The 26,433-nt window shown below is 45.3% G+C and overlaps 1 protein-coding gene across 1 annotated transcript; it reads right to left on the reverse strand.

The window, feature by feature from the left end:
* Positions 1–316: 316 nt before the first annotated feature.
* Positions 317–17,052, reverse strand: fscn1a (fascin actin-bundling protein 1a). The gene is made up of 6 exons (XM_076752041.1): positions 16,973–17,052; positions 15,122–16,532; positions 6,003–6,159; positions 4,729–4,850; positions 3,167–3,334; positions 317–2,734 (listed from the first exon to the last, which is right to left on the reverse strand). Exons 2-6 carry the CDS (start codon positions 15,960–15,962, stop codon positions 2,526–2,528), a joined length of 1,497 nt encoding a protein of 498 aa, XP_076608156.1. The 5' UTR covers positions 15,963–16,532; positions 16,973–17,052; the 3' UTR covers positions 317–2,525.
* Positions 17,053–26,433: the final 9,381 nt, after the last annotated feature.

Here is a 26,433-nt window from a genome sequence, read left to right on the forward strand (position 1 = left end):
AGAATGGAAAAACAGTTGGATCGTACATATTTACTAAAACTAAATCTGTCTGCAGTACAAGAACGATGCTGCGTCTTTATGTCCATGTCTTGTACAGTTCTCATTTTAAAACAATGTAGTTGGCAACATTGAAAAGTCATCTGGAGGCAAGAGTTTCCATCTTAACAGGCTAATGTTAGCTTAACTAGCTAGTTGGCTGTTGCTGATAGAATCTGTGTGTGATGTGACTGTTTTAGCTAAATGTATTGGTCGTTTGATAATGGGAACAATGAGTGAAACTCAAAAAGCAAGGACTAAAAGAAACAATACAGGCACATAGCATTCCAAATCCCAGTTTTATTGGTCGTTGGGTTTCAGGTGAACCAATGGCACGAGAGAGATTAATCCACAATATCAAAAAATTATACAAAATCATAATACAAAAAGAAAGCTCCAGTTATACAAAGCAAAGATGTGGACTTTCTTCTTCTTTTTTTCAAATCTTTTATTTTCCAACTGCCCAAAAACTCAAGAGTAAGGCACAGTCATTACCACATGTTTACCCTTCCACATCCGTTTGTCTAAGCCTTGGCCTTGGCTACCTTGGAGACACTTTTCTCCAAGGATAACCACTCCTTTCATTCGCTTGAGATTCTCAACGCTTCATGAAAGACCCTCAGAGAGGAAACTGAGCGGAGTTGGTGAGGAGCTGGCTACAATCAATGATTGGTTTTCCATACTGATTTCCACATCAGAGGAATGCTTGATGATGATTGCAATGATGGGTGGAAGAGCCCGATAATACAGGGCCCGGTGCCAAGATAATCTCTGCTGCTTAATGTGTAATGGAGAAAGCAAGCCGCTGAAGGGCAGAGAATCAAAGGATCTATGGGTGCAATGTGCTACATGACTGCGTCACAGATGTTTCAGTTAAATGGACGACAAATTCAAAGTCTGCTTCTACTCTTTTTTTTTCTTTTTTTTTTTTTTTAAACATATCGCTTCGCCACCTTCACCAACGAGCCGGGAACAGAAAAATCCAACAAAAACAAAAACAATTTGGTCGTTTCTCACTGAGAAGGCTGTCCTGATACTTCTCAGAGTTCAGACAGAAATTAAAACCAAAGAAGAAGCAGGATTAGGTCATTAACTCTTGGCAGCCCTTGAAGTTACAGAGTGAGGCTCTCAAGGGCAGAGACGTGGCAGGAAATCACGATCTGCTGGTCCAGACGGTGTGTGAGACGCTCGACGGCGCTGCAGTATTTCTTAGCGTGTCGCGAGTTAGTAGCACCAGGTTCCAGTTTGGTCAGTTGTGTGTGTGAGATGACGGTTTGTTAATCCAGCATCAGCTGGTTTGGTGTCGATAAAGGCTGAGGTCTAAGTTTGGTTGAAGGACCCAAAAAGCAGCTTTCAAAAGGCTCTAGAAATTTCACTCCAGTTGCTATGGCTACCCATGATAATGCCTGTGCCTTGCACATAGAAAAAGAAACGAATCCAAGTGTGTGTCAACGAGTGCTTTTCCTCCAGTAACACAGGTGAGTGCAGTTAACGCGTGTGTGCGCACCATTTTTAACTTTATTTTCTTTATACTGTTCTCAGGACAATAGGTTTAGCTTGTGGGGGGTGGGAGGGGGACAAATGTTTGAACTTCCTACTTCCTGTTTGGTCAAGGAAAATGCCCGCCGACCAATGAGAACACAGCTAGAGAACGACACAGGAGACTGGTTTACATTTGACTATTTTACATTTGAGATGAAGAGGCGGGGGGTGAACCCATCAGTTACATCACCTTTATCATCAGATCATCAGATCCACTCCAGTTATATCACAGAGTCATCACACGGAGGCACCGGGGCCTGCTCGTCAAAACAAACACACCAGGCCTGGTCTGACGGGAGCACCAAATCTGCCTCCACCCGACCCAACCGCACAAAAACAGACCCTCTGCAGCTGACAGGAAGCCACTGAAGAGGACTTTACCCAGCAGTGGGTCTGTTTTGGGAGATTAGATCAGGTAGAAACAGATCTAGCAGACCGGGTCAGATACCATAAATACTGCCACCATGTGCTGCTCACACACACAATAGAGACAAGTACAAAGACGAGGGGTCAACTGGGGGGGGGGGGCTCTTTAAACGTGGCTCTGCTCTGCTCTGGGAGAGGGACGGCCCAATCGTAAGGCGAGGAGGGAGTGAGTGACAGGTCGAGCAGCGAACCAGATCGGAGCAGAAAAAAGTGCACAGCCCCACGGTAACTATGGCAACAGGTAAAGGTCGGCGCTGCAGAGCAGAGTTGGGAAAGGGAGGAAGGAAGGATGAAGGGAAGGAAAGGGAGGCAGGAGAGAAAGGAGTGTCTCCTTCCTTCTTCTCTCATCCTTCCTTTTCTCTCTGTGCAGTTTATCAACATATAAAGTCATAAGTACAGGATATAATATCAGGACTGGAAGGAGAGTGGGGGGGATAGATGTAAGGGTGGGGAGTGCTGCGTCGCCATGCTTCATTCATCCATCAGCATCGCAGCAGTGGGCGACCGCATCCACGCTTCCCTCAGTACTCCCAGAGCGTGGCGGTCTCCAGGTCGTCGGCGTTGGCCTTCAGCACGCCGGCGTGGTCCCCGCGGAGGTACTTGTTGTCGGCGAAGTGGCGGATGGCCAGCTTGTTGTAGTCGCAAAACTCGAAGAGGAAGTCGACGGGTGTGTCGCTGCTGCTCACCACCGACTGCTCGTTACCCACCATCCAGTATTTACCCGTCGAGTCTGCAGGAGGAGACGAGACGAGAGGGACCGGGTGGATTAAAGAAAGAGGAAAGGGAGTGAAGAAGAAGAAGGTATCATGTGGCACAAAGAAGGAGGAAGGGTGTGAACAAATGGAGGAGGGAACAAAAGCTTGGGCTTAAAAAATGTCTTTGTTTGAATTACATAATGAGAAGGCGTGGAAATTACCCGAATCAAATCCCTCTTTTTGGCATAAACGCCTCATGAGTGAGTAAACCCATAATGAGAATCCCTGAATGATTTAATCCCTTGTATGCCTGCAGGAGGTCCCTCCACATGCTCCGACAAGCAGTACCTCTCTGCGCCTGCTTAATGCTGCCACATGTGTAGGTTTACATTCAACACACAACAGCCAACATGTCTTCGGCAAGACACTGACCGTCCAGCTGCTGTCAGCTGAACACCTGAACTGACCTTGCAGGCTGTAGGCTCCATCTCTGAACTCCATGGTGAAGTAGTCGTAGGAGGAGCGGTTGGAGTCCAGCGTCCCCGTCACCTTCCTGCAGCCGATGAAGCCGTGCTCCCCACGCAGCACGATGATCGGGCGGTTAATCAGCTTCATGATGAACTCCTCAGACTCACCTGGAGACAGACAAAGGACGAGGCGTGTTTACTGGAAATACTGTGAGCATGTGACAACCTCAGCAGTTTTTTTCACTGTGTGCTTAAATAATTGGTCATGATACATTCGATTACACACACTGGTTCCCAAAAACACTGGTTCTCATGCCTAAAATGCCAAAATCTGCACTTTCGAAACACTCACACTGCTCTGCAAGAGCAACTTCATATATTAGCTCACTGCTTGAGCTTAAAGTGCTGAGTTTTTATACATCTCATTAAAAATGTATGCAAAGCAGCTTGGCTTCAAATCTGCCCTAAAAAGAGCACAGTGGTAGCTGACAGCACAAAGCGAAAGCTTCAGCTTTGATCCTCCAGTGCCAACACAGGCCACTTTATAATCAGTGCATCGTCTGATCTGTTTGCTGACATGGGGCCTGTTTCATGCAGCAGAGTGTGCTGTAATAATATAATGAGCTGGTGTTATTAAAGGAAGACTTTGACGTTTGCTTTCTTGCTGAGAGGTTGATGAGAAGATAAATTCCACTCACATATCTGTCCATTCACTGAAAGGATACAGCCAGCAGCAGGTTAGCTTAGCTTAGCACAAAGACTAAGACTCTTCAAGTCTGTTTGCATGGCTTCACCTTCAGTTAATATGTGGGCATGGTAATAAGCACATACTTTACATGTGCCTGGATGTGAAAGATGCATTAAGGTTTTTGTTTTTGGGGCACAAATAATACGATATTTTGGTGCAGGGGTGGAAGAAGTACTCCGATCCTTTACTTACATGAAAGTACCATTAATGTATACATACTACATTACAACGAAAAACTACATGAGGATCAACAGTAAAATGTACAAATAGAAACTAAGTAAAAGTACTTGACCTACAGTAAAATGTGGCCTGTGACATATATAATATATGACATTATTGTTGACGCATGACTGTAGTAAATATAGCTGTCAGATAAATATAGTGGAGTGGAAGTACAAAGTTGCATAAAATAGAAATGTTTGTGTTTGAGTACATGTTGCTTCCCAGCACTGTTCTGGCGTCACCGTGCAGCCTCCTCGGTGTCTTTGCACACTCAGGAGTTTTCTCACAATGTTTCCCATCAACGCGATTAACTTCAAACAGAAAAGCAGCGAGAACGTGGCAAAAGGAACAAACGGAAAGACTCCAACAAAGCCGACTCTTCGCAGAGTAAACAGCCACGTTCTGCTGTTACGAAACAGAACCGCTCAGCTCATGAACGCTGGAGCCTTTGAAGCCCAGACAACTGGAACATGCTGCCATGATTTCATTCCTGCTCCCTCACTGTGTTGAAATCCCCCATCGCTGCTGAGAAGTAAATCAGTTAGCTAACGTGTCACTTTCTGAACGGCTGAATCAACAAAATCTCACCGACCGGCAGAGTCGATGGTGGCTGCGAGCTGGCCGTTTTTCTTGGCGGCGACGTATTTCCCATTAGCAGCCCGGAGAGTCAGCCTCTTCCCACGCCACTCAATGTCAAAGTAGCAATTAGCAGACCTGCAGAGAGAGAGAGAGAGAAAGTAAAGACGTGAGAGGGAAGAGGGGTAATTTACATGGCAGTTAGGATTCCAGTAGCACCTGTGTGTCACATTCAGCTCTGTTCAGAAAACCAGCTGCTCCATCCAGAACACAAGTAATTGCTGGGTAATTGGATAGGTGGGCTCAGGGTGGAGGGATAAGCCTCACTTGTAGTCTTTGGTTCAGTTGAATTGAGCACCTTGTTAATCCTTTCACTCGACACGGAGGACAGTTTTATTTCCTCGTCACATTCTGGAGTCAACGATCATTTTGCCTCGCTTTTATTAGAGACGCTCTGAAACATTCTCCTCAAACCACAAGAGGACTTGGTGAAAGAAAACATTTCTGTGGTTTAATCAGCGAGGACTGCAGCGAGTCGAATCTCAAGAATGTGATGGAGGAATTTGGTGTACTTCCTGCGGAGCGCTCTGCAGTGTGTCCATGACTGTCTCTGCTCTGACTATGCTTGAAAAATGGAGGGGTGTCAGCCTCAGAGTTAACTCAGGACACTTCACTCCTGTACTTATACTACATCTGCAGCTTCTATCTGTGCATTAAAAACACAGATTTTCAAAATAAAGGTCACACAAGTACTCTATTTAATACTCAAGGGAGTATAAGCTTCTACTCCCGCATCTGTTTGGGGGCCTCACAGTGAAATCGTTCAGGAGCAGAGGGTCAAAGGTCGAAGTTCAGGGGTTAACAGCCAGCACTCGGGCTGGACAGCACCACTGCACATTAAAGAAAATCACTCTCTACAGGTTGAGGTCGCACACAAATGCACTTCATCTCCCACAACATGCCACAGCCATGACGTGAGATCACTCACTCTTCACCTCCCACACATCATCCACCCCCCACTGCACGCACACACACACACACACACACACACACACACACACACACACACACACACACACACACACCATCAAATACACACAAAACTCTTAAGTAAACTCAAATTACCAAAGGGGGCTACAGACCAGGAGCTGTGACGGACCAGTATCAGGTTCTCACACACAATCACTGCCTCCGGTTAGCGAGTGAGCAGACACATTGGGGCAGGTGTGGTGGATTTGAAGTTTGTGTAGAGTAGAGGAGGAGAGATTCAGTGATGGGTGTGATGCTTACTTGGTGGAAGCGGTGCACTGCAGGCCGCCGTTAGCAGTCAGGGTCCAGTATTTCCCTGCGGCGGTCCGGAATGCACATTTCCTGTTTTCACGACAAATTTCCACCTGGAACACCTCCTGGTCGCCCTCCTCGTCCTGATTGGCTGACAGGTCCATACCTGGTTGGGGTCAGATGCGGAGGAGTGGTTAGAGGTTACAGGCTAATGGGTCAGTCGAGGATGTGAACATGTGGAGGATGCAAATAACCACAGAGGATGACAGTTAACAGCTAACAGTCCAGATGTAGACACACAGACACACACAGACACACACAGACACACAGACACACACACACACACACACACACACACACACACACTTAATGAGGTATAAACGGCTTCTGACACACACACCCACACACATCCTCTGGTCAGGCTCAGACCTACTAAATGAGCAACATCAGAAAGCATGGATTAGTAAAGGATTTCACACACACACACACACATACACACACACACACACACATCTGTCCAGACAGACCCCACTAGAGTTCAAAGGATTAGTTGTCATGGTGGATGGTCACAAACCCCACACACACACACACACACACACACACACACACACACACACACACACACACTGGCATCTACCATGAATGCAGAACTTAAAGTTAATCGATTAACAGGAAATTAATCTGCAACAGTTCTGATAATCACTGAATTTAGTGAGGCCACTCTTGAGCTAAATGCTAACATTACCATGGTCACAGTGACAATGTTAACATGCTGAAGTTTAGCCATCATGAAGGTCACATTTAACATCTTGGTTTAGCATGTTAGCATCATAACATGTATTAATTAGCACTGGACACAACGTACAGCTGAGGCTGATTGGAGTGTCACATTTTTTTGCAGATATTTTGTCATAAGATAACGTAAACAGGAAATCAAATTAAACAAGCAAAAACAGATCAATCACTAATGACAATATTATATTTAAGAGTTGTGGCTCTTGCTACAGATACTAAATCTATAGTCCAAAGGCCCCCGTGCATATCTGTGTGTCCATACACCCGCCTGTATGTGTGCAGAACACCAGACCTCATTAAAATGACATCAACTCCAATGAGGCACTTAAGAGCAAGGTAAACAACCATGAGTGAACTATGAATACATACACATACACACACACACACACACACACACACACACACACTTCATGCAGCACAAAGCATGCTATTATATATTATGAGGTCATAGGCCTATATCTGGAGGGCTGGATAGAGAGAGACAGAGAGATGGACTGTCCGTTGGGCTGCTGTGTAAATGTGTGCAGAGTGAGGCAGAGAACGAGACGGAGAGAGAAAGAAAGACGTGTTCGAGAAAACAAACCAGCACGCTCATGTGTTCCCCATCCGTCTCCCTCCTCATGTGTGACACCCTCCCCCCACCTCATCTCATTTTTCCATGCTTCTTGTTCTCGCACAGCCGAGGTGAGCTGGCAGCAGAGGTCATGTTGAACACACTGAACAGGAAAATCTGCCCTAAAACGCTGCTGATAAGAAACAATCATGTGCTTTCAAAATTGGAGGTATGTCCTCTGGTCATGACATTTTCAACTGAGGGACTGTAAGAAATTTATTTTGGGGGGAGGTTATGTAGACCATTATTTATCTACTCATTTATTTACAGTATTTTGACTCCAGTGACATCACTTGAGGCAATTCATTAGATTTTTGTGCAGCTAAAAGTCAAGTAGAGGATCCACAGAAGGCCAAAGAAAAGATGAAGGACTCTGAGGACCTCGCTTTTAAAAAAAGTCAACCATAAAGTTCAGCCTCACTCAATAATCCAATAATAATTGTCATACAGTCTCTAACAGTGTCCCAGTGTCCTCAGTCAGTACTCACGGTGTCTCACTACAAGCTGTACACTGTTCATCTCCACCTGAGGCCAAAGGTGTGCTTCACATTAAAGATCCTCGTCAGAGAAAAGCCTGACAGAAGGTGTTAGTCACTGTGTCTGAAACAGACGAAAAAAAAGGAAAATATGCATCACTCCTCTCCCGTGGAGTGTTTGCTAAAGTCAGCTCGGGAACTCTGGCCTCTGCGGACATATTGAGTTTCTGCAAAACTATGTGAGGATGCACACAACGCAACACACACACATTCACACACACAGACTGAAGATTGAGAAGGAAAATCTAACTGACCATAATGGGAACCACATGGTGGTGGCGTGTGTGTGTGTGTGCGTGTGTGTTGGGGGGGGCGGCAAAGAAGACGAAATGTGAGTTTAGCTCCAACAGACAAGGAGGGCTTGAAGGAACACATTAGAGGAGGAGCAGAGGAGGAAAAATGAGGAGAAAAGAGGGTCAGACTGTGCTCGCCTCCAGGATCATCCGTCACATCCCTGAACTCTGCTCTAATCCTGCTCCGCCAACGCACACACACACCTCATACAGTAGCACAGGACAGCCCATTTATTAGTGTGGGGGGAGGGAGGGAGAGAACCATCTGCTGAGTGCTTTCACACACCAGAAACTGACAGCGTACTACTGACTCACCATCATGATTATTACACAATGCTACAATGCTAATGCTCATTATTCAAATCTGAAAAATACGACGAACCCATTCTTTAAATATCACCAATTAATCAATCAAGGAAAAATAATGGAGTCGTACAGCAAATCGTCTTTTTTACTATTTAGTTTCTGAACAGATACGAGTTTGATACATACAAGACAGATAAAAATCGTTAGTATATATATATTAGTGAACTTTAGAGGGGCTGGTAGACAGTGTTACATGGACACAGCCAGGCTAGCTGTTTCCCCCTGTTTCCAGTCTTTATGCTAAGCTACGCTAAGTAGCTGCAGGCTGTTTTTTTTCTTGCAGATGTCAAACTGGTACCGATTTCAGCTGACTTTGGCAAGAAAGTAAATAAGTATATTCCCCCCAAGCTATTTCTTTTTTAAGTGTGCTTTTAAGCTTGTTTTGTTTAAAGATGAGCTGTAAAAGTCACTCAGGGCTGACAGAGCTACTAACTATACTCTAAAATCATAATTGGTACACGATTTACATTTACTGATAAAAGCAAACATCTTTCTGTTAGTGTTCAGACTGTGTGGAGGTCAGCTGGTTGAACGGTTTCTAAACTATGCAAAACTCCAGACTAGTTAAAGTCATCATCCTGGGAAAGACGAGAATTTCACTATATGGAAATAAACCATCTAACAAAAGGCTCACTTTACATACTGCACCGCACAACACTGTTTAATTCTGCCACCGAGCTGGTTTGAATGGATCACTCCTCTAATAGATCCTCTATATGTGAATCATTTTGGATTCGATCAAAGAGGTTCTTATTGTCCTCAACAAGACAATTCACACAGCTGAACATTTTAAAAGAATTTCAATGATATTTGACTGTTGTACTGGACAAACAGCGGCAAGGAGGAAGTGTTCATCTCTTCAGTTTAGACACACACACAACATGAACGTAGACTGACGCAGACAAAACACTCACCCTGAAGCCTGCACAGCCTCAGCCATGACCCTGAGAGAGGCCTGTCAGGCTTCATCTGTGTGTGTTTGTGCCCAGATATGTCTATACTGATCACTTTGTGAAGCTCACAGGGTTAATGGAGGAAGAGGAGGAGGAGGAGGAGGGAAGAGGGTCTGCACTTACACACAAGCATGAGTGAACTATGAGCACTCAGTGTCCCTCTTCAGCAAACCACACCAGAGGAGGTGACCACACACACAGAATCCACCCAAACCACACCAAACGCAGAACACACACACACACACTCTTGAAAACAGTCCCTGTATCTTTCTGTCCACCCCGCCCACCGCATTCAGCCTGATGGCGGCAGGCACAGATTGTTGGCCCCGGTTACTGTGAAGCAGCACCGGAGGCCTGCTGTGAACGCACGCGATTGTATCAAGTGCAATTGTGTGTGTGTTTGTGTGCGTCTCCTATTGTTCAGCAAGGCTGACCGAGGAGGCGACCAGCTGGGGCACGAACAGGGAGCCAGATCATCAGCCTTTGTTCTGATCCAAACACACACACACACACACACACACACACACACACACACACACACACAGCACAGAGCAGCCAGCCTACACACCAAATACTGTGCCGACTGTAACACCGCCGCTCATACAGTATGGACACACTGAACACACACGGCTCTCATACCCCCATTTCCTCACACAAATGCAAGAAAAAGGAGGTCAGACATGCAAGTATTGTGCCTGGGGATGTCCCAAATCTTTTGGTGAATTGATCTCAACTCCATTCTGTGTTCAGTGTGGTGCAAAAATCAACCGAAGTACAGTCGGAGTGTGAGTTAGAGGGCATTAGTGAGGAGACACACCCAGAGAGGAGCAGAATGACACACTGGAGACCAGAAGCCTAACCTATAATAAAGTAGACGACATAAAGGAGGAGAGGTTCCCTGGGGCTCCCATGGCGTACATACACACGCACACACGCACACACACACGCACACACACACACACACACACACACACACACACACAAACTGAGGGTCTATAAACACATTTAAGGTCACAGTCAACAAACACTACCAAGGATGCTTAAATTCACTGCATCCGTTCTTTTTTTTCCTATCGGGGTGTGTGTGTGTGTGTGTGTGTGTGTGTGTGTGTGTGTGTGTGTGTTATAGAGGAAGCAAATCATCACCCTTTACCCTGCAGGGATTAACACACACCAGCCAAGGTCGGAGCTGTGTGTCTCATGTCTCATTTCCTGCCAGCGAGGCGGGGGGGTGAAGGATACGGACTGGGTGTCAGGGCCTGAATCATGGCCAGACACAACATGGAGCCACAGTTTCTGTCTGTCTCCTTTAACCACACACGACACAATCCGCGATTTAAAGTCTGATTATAACTCTGATTTGACGTGATGACTGCTTTTCAACACTTTCAACACATTTGCACTGGAGTCTGCAAAAAGCCCAGCCAGTCAGCCGTCGTCAGATTATATTCAGCAGGTGCTTTCCGAGCAGTCGAAGCTGCACATATGACACATTTTTACATGAAATCTGAATGTGATTGTATGCTTTGAGCTGAACAAAGATGGGCTGTAACCTCCAAAAGTCTGCTTTTAAAGAAGACTTAGACATTGTGAGAAAAAAGCTCATTCGCTGCTGGTTAGCTTAGCTTAGCACAAAGACTGGAAACAGGGGGAAACAGCTAGCTTGGCTCTGTCTGAACAAAGGAAGTGCATTAATTAACACGATATCTCACTAATTCTAATCCAAAAAACGACTATTTGTATTTTTCGGGGGTTGTGTGGCTATTTTTTGGCTGGATGCAGTGACATCCAACACAAAGTCACTATTCCTCACCAAGAAAAGATCCCTCACATAACCCCATGTAAAACTACAAATAGTTGTTTTTGCACAATGGTTCTTAGTACAGGACAGAGCCAGGCTGGCAGTTTACCCCGTTTCCAGCCTTTATGCTAAGCCAAGCTAACTGGCTCTCGCCTTATGTCAAACAGACTGACAGTATCAACCCTCTCATCTAACTCAGAGATCTCATAGATTCATACAAAATCCAGTAAATCCAGTTTCAAATGAATAGACGGGAGGTTAGTTGCAGGATGCAACTAGAACACATTCAAGGTGCCTTACTGCCTGATCATCAGATGTTAAATATTTGACCCAAAAAGCAGCTCAGTCCCAACAGGGATCAGCTTCCAGCTCACCTCAGCCTTCTCAGAGGCAGATATGACCATCAGTTTCAAGGACCAGTCAGCACCCGGTGGTCACACCAGTAGCAGGACATGATGGGCTTTCATCCACTTAGCTGACAAACTCAGTATTCCCTCTCACAGTTCACCACAGTTTGGGGGTAGAACAGGCCACTTAAAAGGCCATTGAGCTCCAGGCTAACGGACTGATAATTGTGTCTCAGTCCATATGAGGGTCGTTAAACCGTCTCAGGGAATTTGCGATTATCACTGTTTCCAGGGAAGAGGAGAGTGGATGTCCAGAGACGAGCAAGGGTCGGGTTAATGGCAGTTATGATGGTGCGAGCACAAATTAGAGGACAGCTGACACAAGAGGAGCCTACATGACGAGACTGCATGCTGAATGTCAAGGATTTATTTAAGGGTTTTGGTTGAAATTCAAAAATAGGATCACTTCATAGCATCATGCAGCTGGGGGGTAATGTGAACATGTTGGCTAATTAAAAGCCTGCTTTCCGGTTATTATTGAATCAGGAAGTATAGAAGCAATGATGACAGATGTGGAAGAAATAAATAACAACATTTCTGATTCAATCAATTGACAGTCCTGACTCTGGACATCTAAACTGGATCTCCACCACGATCTATTAAAATCAATTACGAGTCCCAAAGCTAGCCGGTTTGATTGGACAAAGCAGCTTTTGGACTGTCCCACTTCGAGCTCGCTCATGTCAAAAACCTCCGGCTGCTAATGAAAGCCAGCAACTTCAGCTGCCATCTTGGCTCAGGTCTGCCAGGCAAATAGCAGCTGTCGGTCTGAAACACATGTGGAGCCAGTTTAATTCCACTCAGAACTTAATCCCACATTACAGGGATCCAGTTGTTGGTGGGTTGAACGAGGTCTTCCTCTAAAGATTCAGTTTTTGAGCTGCGGGGTGGCAGACGGGGCAGAGAGGACATCCAGCCTGCACGTGGCTTCAGACTGACCTCAGATTTTTCTTACTCAATATCGATTCTGAACTCTCCGGTCAAGGCATCCAATGATATCAAGTACTGATGTGACACCAGTGCACTTTTTTTTTTTTTTTTAAATGCAGAAATGGAAATGCTTCACCTCCTTGATATACAAACTGTGTTCTGGTGAGAACCGCTGAATGTAAACATAACTTTTGTTTGTTTACAGAAAAAACTCCACAGAGCACCTTTAATGTGGCCGATACCTGATCTGCTCCATATAGTCTGTTTCAGCACTGATGTATCCAGCATATTTCCCCTTGAGCATCAATAATGTACAGAGCTGCAATTGGTGATTTCCATTCTGAATATTTATTCCGACTGATGGCCATCAGAGTTGTCAGAGCTGAAGTGAGTCCAGCCCAAATGTCTTACCAGCCCCGCAGCTGTGAAATGAAGATTTAAAAGCTGTAATCAGAGGTTGAACGCTGCTATTGCTCCATAAAAAGTGACTGGATGCCAGTTAGTTTTCCATTCAGGGTGCTAAACTGTATTCATCATAGGACTTCATTACACAGAAGTCTCAAATAAATGTCATTATTTTAATAAGTATTAGAGTGTGAGTAGGCGCAGGGCGTTTGCATTTCACTAAGTTCCACCCTCCATAATGAAAAGACTAAATCTGATTAAACCAAATGTCTCCCTGAGAGCAATGACATGCTTCTCATTTAGGGATTATTAAAGTGCAATTCATGCTCTCGTTACGGAGGACGCCGTCCATTTCAAACAGATCAGTTCAGCATTGACAATGCTCCCCCGTCGCGACCCACTTTAATGCAACCTCCACCTTCAAGACCGGCCTCCATTTTGAGTCCGAGACCCACGGTGAAAAAGTGACAGAGAGAAAAGTAGATAAACATCCCCAGGACAAGTAAACAAAGCAGGGAGAGAGAACAAACAGGCTCAACAAAAGGATAGACAGGTCATACTTTGTGAAAAGAGCGAGAAAAACCACCAAACCGCACAGTATTCTTACTGGTGTGCTCCTCTGACCAGGCGCTAAATATAGACTTAAAGAGCATCAATTACTATATTCCTATCACTCATTACACCAGACAGTCACTGCCACTGTCTCTCGGCTTCCTCAGGCGTTCCACCAAAATCACGTTGATGATGTTTTTGTGCTGACTCAATGAGGTTTTTAAGAGCTCAGTGGGACCTTAAATTCAAGGCCTTTCTATTCATTTCAATATGTCTTCTTTCTACTTAGACACCCATCAACAACATGAGGGATGCCACTGATAATGACCTCAGACACACAGCATCCAGGCCTGGAGGCTGGAGGAGTGGGGGAGGGGGCGAGGAGGAGACGCGGAGGGAGGATGGGAGAGATGAGGAAATGATGAGTTTCAGAAAAGAAAGAAGGTAGAGGAACAATGAGCGACGGGGTGAAAGAGATGGAAAAAGGAAGGAGAAAGGAAGGAAGGAAGAAGGTGGAGGGACAAGCTTTTATATTGGACTGAAGAAGCATGAATCTGTCTGAAGCTTCAGCTTTTCTCTCCAGCTTGTTTATGACACAGCTGCAGAGCGCATGCTTTGGTTTGGGGTAGCCTGTGTGCCTTAAAAGCTGATGACAGATTTTCTGTTTGATCGATCATAAGTGTTAATGGTGATGACTAAAGTTTGGCATTTTAATTTCAGTTCTGACGAATAAGAACAACAGTGGATGTTGTAAGTGAAGCGAAATGCTGCCATACAGACAATCACCCTGAACACATGATGAATAAATCAGGCACCGAGTATCTGCTCTTATGAAACATCTGGATCGGAGGATTTTTCATAGTATTTCTGCTTGAATTGTGTCGTTTTGGCATTTACTTTCTCTCCTCTAAGCTGCTTTGTGCCAGTACAGCCTCCTGCCAGTTTGAGGCTGTTTTACATTTGAATGTTGGCACACGTGCACATGATGCTGCATGTGTGTTCAGAGGACGAGGACTTCTTTGTTACACTCTGTTCATGTCAGCTGTCTGGAAAACCCAGTGAAAACACTTACAGCTAACATGGACAATACCCTGTGTGCTTTCACCAGCTCTTATTGTCCATCCTGCTTATATTAGTCTGGGCTTTGGAGAGAGAGGATATCAAATTTAAAGTGATGGTGTGCATCACATGCTGTGTGCTGTGGCCGAGGACTTTAATACATTACAGGCCTTTAGTGTTTGAGTCATTATTTGAGCATGTGTACACACAAAAGTCTGAGCATATATATAGGCCATTTACATATCCTGCTGCTTTAGGGTGCGTGTGTGTGTGTGTGTGTGTGTGTGTGTGTGTGTGTGTGTGTGTGTGTGTGGGCTGCAGGGGGGATGCAGTCTGACATTCCATCACTTTAACCCTTCCCCTGCCAGGGGATGAGATACCAGCGGACTCACACACACAAGCTGACCACCACACCCACCTTGCCGGGTGGAGACGTTCCTCTCGTTGGCCGCGGTGAGCACGACCTGCGGGTGGCTCTGCTCCAGCACGAACAGCTCGTCCTTGCCCACGCGCGCGCTCTTGCCGGACTTCATGGTGCCGGAGGGCCCAGAGGGCGCGAGGTACTTGCCGCTACAGTCCCTGAACGCCACCTTGCCGGAGCGGAACTCCAGCGTGTAGCCCGTGCTCTTGTCCGTGGTGGCGACCAGCGCGCCGTCGTTCCTCAAGAAGCGGTTGTCGGAGGTCTGCAGGTGGTAGCGCTGCTCGCGGAACACCAGCGTGATCATGGAGTCCACCCCCCACGGGACGTCCCGGTCGATGGCAATCTCGTCCACCTTGGCGCTCAGGTGCGCGTACCGCTTGCGCGTCATGCTGAAGATGTTCACCTGCGGGTGCATGGCGATGTGCACGCTCCATTTCTCCGCCACAGACGCGGTCTGGGCGAAGCAGATGATCCGGTCCTCGGTGCCGCCCAGGTAGCGGCCGTGCGCTTCGGACTGCAAGGACCAGCGGCCGTCGTCATGGGCAGTGATGATGAACCGGCACTCCGGGCCCGGGGTCTCGCTGTCTCCGGTAACGTTCCCGTCTTTATCGGCGGCGATGTACCGGCCCAGATGTGATTTGAGGGAGAACACATTGCCGCTGGACTCGTCGCCGCTCTGCTCCAGAGTCCAGATCTGCTTCTTCTTCATGCTTGTGGCGGAGGCGTTAATTTTGAAGCCGAAGGTCTCTGCCGTGAGGTATTTGTTCCCGCAGTTGATTAGACCGAACTGGATCTGCAGCATGTCGCTGGTTCCGTTAGACGCGCCGTTAGTTGTCATTGTCGGATCTGTGCGCTCGAGCTTCGGACTGGACCGGTTCTGTCTGAGAGGGATGGGGGGGGCGGTTCTGCAAGTGAGCTCGCGGCTGAAAGGGTGGGATGCTGTGCTGCCTCGCGTGCTTCTCTTTGTTTGGGGAGTGTGTGTGTGTGTGTGTGTGTGTGTGTGTGTGAGTGGCTGAGTGGGAGTCTGTGAGCGCGCGCCACCGGTCCTCAGTGCTCTGCCTGTCTCAGCAGCGCGAGCCCGCCGCCACAGCTGCAGCCTATATAACCATCAGTGACGTTGCGCTGCAGGCCACGCCCCCTCATATGGACCGAAATCTGGGAGCTGAACTGAACTTTTATTTCTCTCCTCCTCCGCTGATGTTCTGTCGCTTTTAATAAAAACTCAACGAAGACTCTTCTTCTTCCTCTTCTTCTTCTCTCCTCTTGTCTTCTCCTCTCCTCTCCTGTTTTCTTTGCTTCTGTCCTCTGCTCTTTTCTCCTCTCCCCTCTGCCTTCCTTTACAGTCAGTAAAGGTCTTGCAGGTCTTACCAAATTAGAAATAGTGTGTACACATAGATATGAAGAAAGGCTGCGAGTAAGGAGACAGGAGAGGAGGCTCTGTTAACCTCAATAGCCATCCCCTTTACTCATAGTCACATATGGGGACTCAAATGTTTTGCAGGAACTGACAGCATCATATCATTCTCTCTCTCTCTCTCTCTCTCACTCAGTCTCCCTGACTCACTGATCAGATAGACTCAGCATTCAGATCATGAGGACAGGTTGTGTGTTCGTCAGCACACAAAGCTCTATTCATGGCTCGAGCACGCACATCAGAGGGCAGGAAAGGCCCGGCTCCATAAACAAAGAGGCCAAACAGATCACTCTGGCATCTTCTGACTGCGTGTGCGCAAGTGTGCATGCCAACACACATACAATCATACAAAAAGTGGGGTCATATCAGCAGCCGCAGCACACTTAGTATGTCTCAAAACACACACACACAAATGTCAAAGCAGAAGTTCATACCTCATTTCTCTCCCAGTATATGAGTGTGGTTACTCTTTCCAGCACAGATGATGCTCTGCTGTCTGTGTTCCTGTAGACACAGTGAGCGATGAAAGTGAGAGGAATGGTTTAGTCCTCCGCCTCCATTACAACCCACACATTATTCATGCCTGCATCACTATGCAAAGGATGTCTCTAAGATTAGGAGATCTAGGATCAGAGCTTCATTTGCACGTACTGAGCTGCAGACCACATTTCAGCTACAGGACTTCAGCAGATGTCCAACTGTTTCATTCATTCACTCAACCTTAATTTAAAATCTCCAGAAATGATAGAGGGCATGCCTTCATATCAAATGATGTGACAGGAATCAAGTATAAAGCTATCATTATTCAGTGTTTGACTGGTATTCTTTGTCTTTATCAGGACAGCTTCCTTTGTAACAACCCATATAATCACTTCCCTGCTCTATCTGGAGTCGGACAGTTCAGAGTGACAGAAGTGATTAAAAAAACTTCCATAAATAAATAATATTCATAGATTATGACCATCACAACCAGTGTGCATCAAAATGCTCTCATTCCTCTCCCTGCATGCTGGTGGGCTTGCAAACGGAAAGTAATCCGACCCTGACATGTAATCTAATCAGCGGTAATCTCTCCCTGCCTCTCCTTCTCCTGCAGTCTGGATGAATCCAATCTCCAGACAGAACATCTTCAGACAAATCCAATTTCAACGTCATTTCAGCTGCAGATTCACACAGTAATAAAATCACCTGACCTGTTCTGATATATATTTGCTTGTCTGTTGTTGTGCAATATTTATTTCTAATAGCACGAGTTACAAAACCGAATCGAACCCTTTCAGTCCACACACACACACATACACACACACACACACACACACACACACACACACACACACACACAGACAGACAGTCAAACAGCATTTGCATCCATAGTTCTGTTTTCTGAGTTTTTAGAAGCAGATTTTTTCGGGGCATTTCTGGCAGACCTGGTGTAGTGTGATATTTGGACAGAGCCGGACTGGCTTTTTCACTCCAGTCTTTATTCTAATTTATGCTAATTTTGGGCTTCATATTGAACAGACAAGCATGAGAGTGTTGACCTTCTCATCTAGGTCTTGCTAAAAAAATATATAAATAAGCGTATTTCCCCAAATGTCAATGCCAATTTTTCCTTTAAAGATACAGTTTCAGTCGTCCATAAACACAGTAATAAGGCCTCTGCAGCAGACCCATGCATAATGACTGCATACCTAAAATGGGCCTATTTGGGATTGATTGACAGGGTCTGGCACAGCAGAGTCAATAAGCTTTCTCTGCAAAGTGCAAATCCTTCACATCACCCTGTGCCAACTGTGGGGCAAATTAACTAAGAGGATTCAAATAAATAATTGATTCTGGTTTGTTGTTGGATTAACAGACAGCCAACGCTCACAGATGGTCCTCTGTGAGTTTGTGTGCGGGTCAGGAAAAGCCATCCTCATTACCAAAAGCCTCAAACATGGTGAACTAGAAGTTTGGTTCCAACTTGGTAATGTTTTGGAAAATATCAAATCCAACTTCAGTCAAACAGGAAAAGTGTGTCAGATTGAACTGGCCATTCTCACTGGTGACTGAGAGCACTGTTTGGCCATGATGTACAGCAGAACCAGGAATTTTGACTCACCTGACTGATTTGAATCATTTCCTTTAGTTCAGATCAAAGATCTGTAGTCGCTAGCCATGTTTCCATCGAGGTATTGTTATGCAGATTTTGAAGAATCGCACAGAGGAAGACAAAGAAGAAGAAGAAGCTGCTTTCATTGTCCCATAATGCACGATAACGCGGCTGGTGCTCCTCTTCTTCTCTGAGGTTTGTCGGCAGCAACCAAACAGCTGGTTTTAATTCGGTTCAGGACCTCTTCTTCTTCTAATCTTTACCATAGTCATGCATGACAGTCTGTACCGTCAACTTCTGACCTTTGCAAAGAGTTGCTTCGAATTCACTTCATAATTTCATAATAAATCATCACTGTTCATCTGCATTCAGTGCGTAACTCAGCAGTGAACTAATCACTGTTCATACAGCCCCGTCCTCAGCCCTGATCTGTCTTTAGTTCGATGGTACGTTCAGTCTGCTGCTGGTTCAACCGGTTACATTAACTTTAGTACAAGACTAAGTCTATACAAACTGCTCATGAGGTTAATGGCTCAACAGATTATTTCCAGCAGAGTCATCACATCTTGTTTCTGTGGCTTTTGCTGTTTTCATGTGCTTTTAACAGGGAAATAATGTGCTGTGAATCACAGCTGAGCTGACGACAGTGCGCTCAGTGAGGAGCTGCACCGCTGAAAGCTACTGACTCAGTGATAATGTGATTCAGTGTAGTCAGTGCACTTTGAAGATTCATTGATAAAGATTTGTTCATACATGGACTGAAAATGTCTAACACGCAGTAGGTTACTGCCCTGTTGAAAGCTTACTGTAAGACCACGGAAGCCATATAAACAATCATGATCTGATGACTCTGTTGCAGATAAAAGAGCTGCTAAGCTACAACCTCATGCACAGTGCTCATACAGGCTAGTTTGTACAGAGCTGGAACAAGCAACAGAACCGAACTGAACCACAGTGATGTGTTCACTTGCTGATGTATGTACTGAAGTGCATTTGAATAGGTGATGCAACCACTTTGCTTATTGAGTGAATGAACTATACGGTCAGAGTTTAGAAACCTTTGAACTGAACGACTGGAATCAGCAAAGTGAGTCTAGATTTCTGCCTCTGAGCAACACACAGCTGCCAGTCAAAACATTTCACACAGCCGCAACAACCACGAATAAATGACACTGTAGTATGATCAACTGTGCGTGTGTGTGTGTGCGTGTGTGCGTGTGCGTGTGTGTGTGTGTGTGTGTGTGTGTGTGTGTGTGTGTGTTTGCAAGCGTATTTATCTTCATTCTCCGTTTATCTTTCCCTCCAGATGGGTGCCTCCATTGTTGCAAATTGAAATTCATTTGCGTTTTAAGGGAAACACTCTCACTCATGCACCCACACACACACAGTCTCTCCTCTTCTGATTATGTATGTCTTCAAGACATTTTGACCCTGTTATGAGATGAGATTAGCAATGATTTACGATTACACCACACCTCATCCACACACACACACACATGCATACGAGCACACAGAAACACAAGCCTCTGGAGAGGCCTCGCCACAGGAGTCGCACACTGCTGGTCACAGAGGGAAGGGAGAGAGGGAGGGAAGCTATCATTGTTCACGAGCCGAGCTTTGAGGATGGTTGCTATGGAGACCGGCCTCAAATTTGCTGGTTGATGAAGGGCAGGCAGTCTGCTGCAGCACACACACACACACTGACACACTGACACACTTGCTGCACACACAACACCTGCAGACGGCGCAGCACTGCAGCACTGCGTCAGAAGACGCAAAACTGACCAATGAGCATCTTTGCCTAACACACACCTCTGAGCTGGAGCCAATCGGAGTTTCTTTTCCCCCGCTGCATCACAATGTCTGCCAATCAGGGAAGCATCTTTCCACATATGTCTGGAAAATATGAGCCAACCAACAGCCACACTGTGAGAATTTTTTCTCATGAAATGGAAAGTCCAGGGATTTTTTTTTTTAAAGAAGTCTGACTGTGATTAATTTAATAGCCAAAATTTCCTCCTTCTTTGTGTTTGACTGCAGCTGTGGAGGAACTGTTGCAGCTTTTAGTCATGACTCAGAAACCTCACTGGAGTGTAAGAAAAGACTGAAACAGAGACAGACAATGAAGTGCAAACATCAACTGAGGCAGGAAGATTATAAACAGAAAAGGAGAGGAAGGGTGAACGGTGTGAAGATGAGATGGAGAAAGACAGTGAGTGATGTCTCTCCTCTGACCTGCATTCATTCTGTCATTTCAACCACGAGCGAAAACTGTGGAAAGCACTCTGTGATGCATGCACACACAAATGAGTCTGAAGTGATACACAGCAGAATGTTATAGAAAGCATGTGGGATGAAGACTTCCTAATGTGATGTATTCTGGTGAGCAGATGAACTGACACTTTTGGTACTTATCCCTGATTACAGCTGGTCCTTTTATTGATTGTATTGATCATTTCCATGACTGCACCTGTCCTTTCCCTCTCCGCCTTGTCCAGGGGTTAGGATCATGTTTCCTCAGAAACAAGAGGAAAGAAAACAACAGGAGGAGTCCTTAAAGTTGACCACTTAGAGTAAGACAATGTCTTTGTATCTGCCTCAAGGTGAAGTAAAATTCAGCCACACAGAGCTGCTGGCAGGGCTGTGGAGCAGCAGCACTGAACATTTCTAGCTTTTAGCTCATCTTTTCATTTGAAACAGTGCCTCCTCTCTACATTGCTTTTAATATTTCTCTTTACTGTGAAGTGTTTTTAGTGACATTCTTCCTTCATTTTCAACAAACAGTGCCATTTAATCTTAAAATTATCATTATTCTGGGCCGTATAGCAAAAGTTACATGTATGTTCGTGGGTTTTTAATGAGCAGATGCCAGAACAATTTGGAAAAATGACTCAAGGTCTTTTTCAGATGTGCAGTGAAACAATGCTGAAGTGTGAAATGGCTGAGTGAGTGAGCTGTGTGTGATGGTGTCTCTTGCAATCATTAAGGAATGTGTGTGTTTGCTTGTGAGCATGTGTGTGTGCGCACAGCTGCAGCCCTACCAAGGGCCTCCTCTCCACCAACAAAGAGCTGGAAGCTGGAGCCACTGGGGAACACCACACACTCCCCACTTCGCCTCCATTCTCCACACAGCGGTTAGGTTAAAGGTCAGTGTGTGTGTGTGTGTGTGTGTGTGTGTGTGTGTGTGTGTGTGTGTGTGTGTGTGTGTGTTCGTGCATGCTTTGGGGGTGCCTCCAGCTTCTCCACCCTCTCATTGTCATGACGACTGCAAAGCAGTTTAGCCCAGATCAGCAGAGCAATTTCAGCTTCTGCCTCTGTTTAACACATTATGAAGTGTGTTGCATTCTGGGTGTGTAGCTCTGTGTGTATGCACGTGTGTGTGCGTGGCCATGATGCCTGTAGCCAACAGAAAGATATAGGTCAGTCAAGAGAAACAGAGCAGCAAGGCATGAGCGGGATACTGCAGGGTGTGTGTTTGTGTGTCAGCGTGTGTGTTTGTATGTTAGTGTCATGTATGTCTAGATGTTTGTATGTGTGTGTCTGTGTCTGCGTCTGTGTGTGTGATAGTGTGACGGTCAGCTATGTGTGCAACTGTCACATCATCTCATTTTCAACTCCCCCATCCCCCCCACAGCAGACACGCTGATTTGAGATGAAACGAGACGCTGATTTTCCTCTCAAGGTCATGAGAATGCATCACTCTGCATTATGTATGTGTGTGTGTGTGTGTGTGTGTGTGTGTGTGTGTGTTTGAATTGATTGTGGGGCCTGATTGGCGCCTCCACTACTGACTACAGGGAAACTTGATCAGGATGCCACTAAAAATACTTCTTCCTGCCCCTCAGTGAGGGCCTGTGACATCACATCCTGTCCTCATGAATGAACACTGGGACTGTGGTCGGTAGCCTGAATGTCCCTCCTTCCTTCCCTCTTTCTTTCTTTGTCTTAGCACCTTGTGCAGCTTCTTTGATCTCCGAGGCAGTAAACAGCTGCAGGGAAAGAAGTTTATGAAATAACTTCTTTGCATCTTAAAAAAGAAACGGATGTTTTTTTCATTTGACTGTATCAAGTGGTCAGCTGTAGGAAATGAGCACACATTTCATACGATCATACAATCAGCTCTTTAAGTTTATGTGAATAACATGTTAGCAAAAAGTGGCTTAATTACACTTGGAGCAGACACAGAGCAACGTTACCATTCATACAATGAGCGGACAGATGTTAAAACACTGTGTGGAGCTGAGGGCAACTGCAGTTTTGACACATTCATATACATGTAGCCATTTGATCCATAGGCAATAAAATAATATTGATTAGAGCAGCTTTAAACATGATCATGTTGCAAACTGCACAGTAGTAATATGTACCAGAGGGCAACATCGGTGATCCCTTTTTATCATTACATGAAAATTTAGACATTTTTGGTCTTAAAAAGTGTCTGGAACAACTGTTCAGATACATGTATTACACGTTACAGAATAATGGAGGATTATATATTGTAACATATGGACAACAATACCTGTAGACCATCCATTTGTTTTCACTGTGTCTGCCTTCCCTTTGTGGATCAATGACATTTTATCTCATCTTATTTGATTCAGTGTGTTGAACTCTTTCCATGGCTGCTGCCTGCATGTCCCTGTGCAGTCCTGCGCTGTCTCATCACTCATGGAGTCTAAAGGAGCTCTGTTGCTCCACCCACTGGCTGCAGCTGCACACTACACCGGTCACATCATCCACCCTTTTCTCAATCGATTTCACCGTCACACACCCACACGGCTGCACTGGCAGCAACATGAGTATCCACAACGGATGGACAAACACACACACACACACACACACACACACATAGAGGGTACATTTAGTTGAACTGGCAGGTGTTGCTGGTCATTGCCACCACTTTCCTGCTGTATCCCCAGGGTCCCCTTCTTACACCCTCTCTCTCTCTCTCTCTCTTTCTCTCTCTCTCTCTCCCTTCTTCTGTGTCTCGCTCACTCTCGTCCACTCTCATCAGCTTTTCATCTTCCTTTCTCTTCATGGGCAATAAGGAGTTTTAGATGCTAATGATATGCCCCCTTGCAACAAAAGGTTGGAGGCCCCCTTACAGAGCCTCTTTGGACACTCACACATACATACACACACACACACACACACACACACACACACACACACACACACATCCTCAAGCACAAACACCAGCTGTTCTCTGTTGGCCTCTTATTACACAGACCCCCTGATAGATTTAGCTGCTCTGGTTCTTTTTCATTTTACACACATGTACATGCATATAGTGCATAAACATATAAAAAACACACACTCACTCTTTCTTTTTGACCACACACAGACTCAGAGTGTCCAACTTTGAACAGTTCCAAAAATTTTTGTCATTTTGAAGCTTTTATTGTGAAATGAATATAATCGATTTGACTGATTTTACAGTAAATTTGTTTTTGTCTTCATTGGTCTTCAACCTCCTGGTGTGAATAATTGATGATTGAGAACTGATAATGGAAGACAGCATGTGTGTGACAGACACACACCATCTGCTGACAAGCACGCGCGCACACACACACACACACACACACACACACACACACAGGATGATCATTAACATCTGGCACAGATGGCCATCTTAAACACACACACTGGCCAGCCGCCCTCGTGGGCCAAACCAGGGGGTTTCACTGTCTTGAGCCCAGTGTGCACACAGATACAGTAGACCTCATAATAGAGTGTACTACATCCTTATTTGTTCCTCAGAGGTTCCCCACAGCGGGCTGACCACCACCTCTCTGTTTACTGGTAGGCCATTTTTAGAAAGTTTAAACATTTTATTTTATGGTATCACAGCAGCTTTCATTTCCTGTTACATCTCAAAATGACCCAAACTAAGAAAGCAAAACTGACAAAAACTTCACCCAAAAGTTAATCAAAGTTTTCCACATTTGAAAGCAGACTGGCTCTCAGTCCTGGCCCTGGCTGCTGAATGTGAGGGAGAGGACTGAGGGTGAATTCACCTCAGCTCTGTTTGTTTTGAACCATGGCTCAGAGATGTTATGTATTTATCCAGCAGTCGTCCACTCGTGCTTTCATTAGCAAAGGGAATCTCCGAAATCACGTCACTTCAGTCACTCAGTAACACTAACTGTAATGACTCGCTCCATTTTTCTGCCCCATACAGTCTATATCATAATGTAATGTAATGTTTGGCAACCAAAAAAAAACAAAATATGTGTATATATTAAATTTGTGTGATGTATGTGTTCAACGAAAGCAAATCTTGTTTTAATCTTACTGTTTAAACAAGTATTTCAGAGTTTTTCGGGATGAACGCGCACACTTTCTCTGCTCAGTGAGAACGAGAGACGACTCATCAGGTTTTTTTCCATCAGATTACGAAAGAATTACAAACTTTCCTATTTTATGAGTCATCAGATTAACTGCAGTGGAGACATATATCAGTGTTTAGTATATTGTTTGTATATTAAGCTGAACATGACGCCTTGTGTTTCACTGCACTTTCCATTGCAATGAACCGTCACAGTAGAAGTTTGTGTCCTTAATTGTTGCTCAATCAGAAGAAAGAGAAAGAGTCAGAATGGAAATCGAAGGGGATTGTGCAGATGGTATTTTTCCCTGTAAAAGTTTTACTGAAAAATTAATGCAAACATCCCCCATTAAACTCCTCCCTGTTTCACTTCTAAAATGATACGGGTGAGTTTACAGGATTTTTCACTGCATGGCTGAGCAGGACATCCAGTGATCTATAATGTACGTCAGCCATAGAACAAACAGTCCACTGCTGCAGGTTGTATTTGGTGATATCTTGTGAAATTAGGTCAGTCTAAGGAAGGAGAATTAAAGCCAGGGCCTGCACACACACACACTCAACATATTCCATTTCCTTTCAACAACAATGTGGTTTTGTCCAGTTACACACACACACACACACACACACACACACACACACACACACACACACACACACGCACGCACAACAGATACAAGCAAATTCCTTTTGTAGAAAAAAATGGCAGTGTGACTAACCCAGTTATCCATATGTTACCAAAGAAACGGAGGGAAAACAAGAGGGAAATTGGACTGCTGCTCGCTGTCACACACTCTCTGCACACACACACACACACACACACACACACACACACACACACCACATCTCTCAGGTTGTCTCCTATCCCTTATGTAACAGCTTGTTAGTATGTTCCAGGTTATCAGCTTACAATCAGATGAGCCAAGAAAGGTGTAGCTCCCCCTCTCTCTATTCGCCCATCTCTCTCTCTCTCTCTCTCTCTCTCTCTCTCCTTTCTCCTCCTCCTATTTTCCCTTTTTCTATTGTCCTTCACACCTGTAGCAAATGGGAGTGTGTAAACCAGCAGAATGGACATAGAGAATGACAGCTGAAACAGAAAGACTTTGGAGATGTAATGAGAGACAATTAGATAAAGGCAGAGTAAGAAGAAAGGGAGGGAGAGAAAGGAGAGAATGGTGATTGAGGAGAGAGAGTAGGAGGTATCGAGGACGAGTGAAGGAGGGATTTACAGCAGGTCTGTGAGCAGTCCTTAAAAGGCAATCCAGTCCAGGTGATTACCTGCAGCTCTCAGCCAATGACTGTGCCGTGAGTTATGTATCCACCTTAAAAAAACATGATCTCTCTGTTCTACAACACACACACACACACACACACACACACACACACACACACACACACATACACAAACTGAACAGTTTCATATCCATGTGTAGATCTATGGCACTAAAGGGAATAGCTGCAACTAAAGGTTT

Source organism: Chaetodon auriga, chromosome 16, assembly GCF_051107435.1.
Source record: "Chaetodon auriga isolate fChaAug3 chromosome 16, fChaAug3.hap1, whole genome shotgun sequence".
In the NCBI taxonomy this organism is placed as follows: Eukaryota; Metazoa; Chordata; class Actinopteri; order Chaetodontiformes; family Chaetodontidae; genus Chaetodon; species Chaetodon auriga.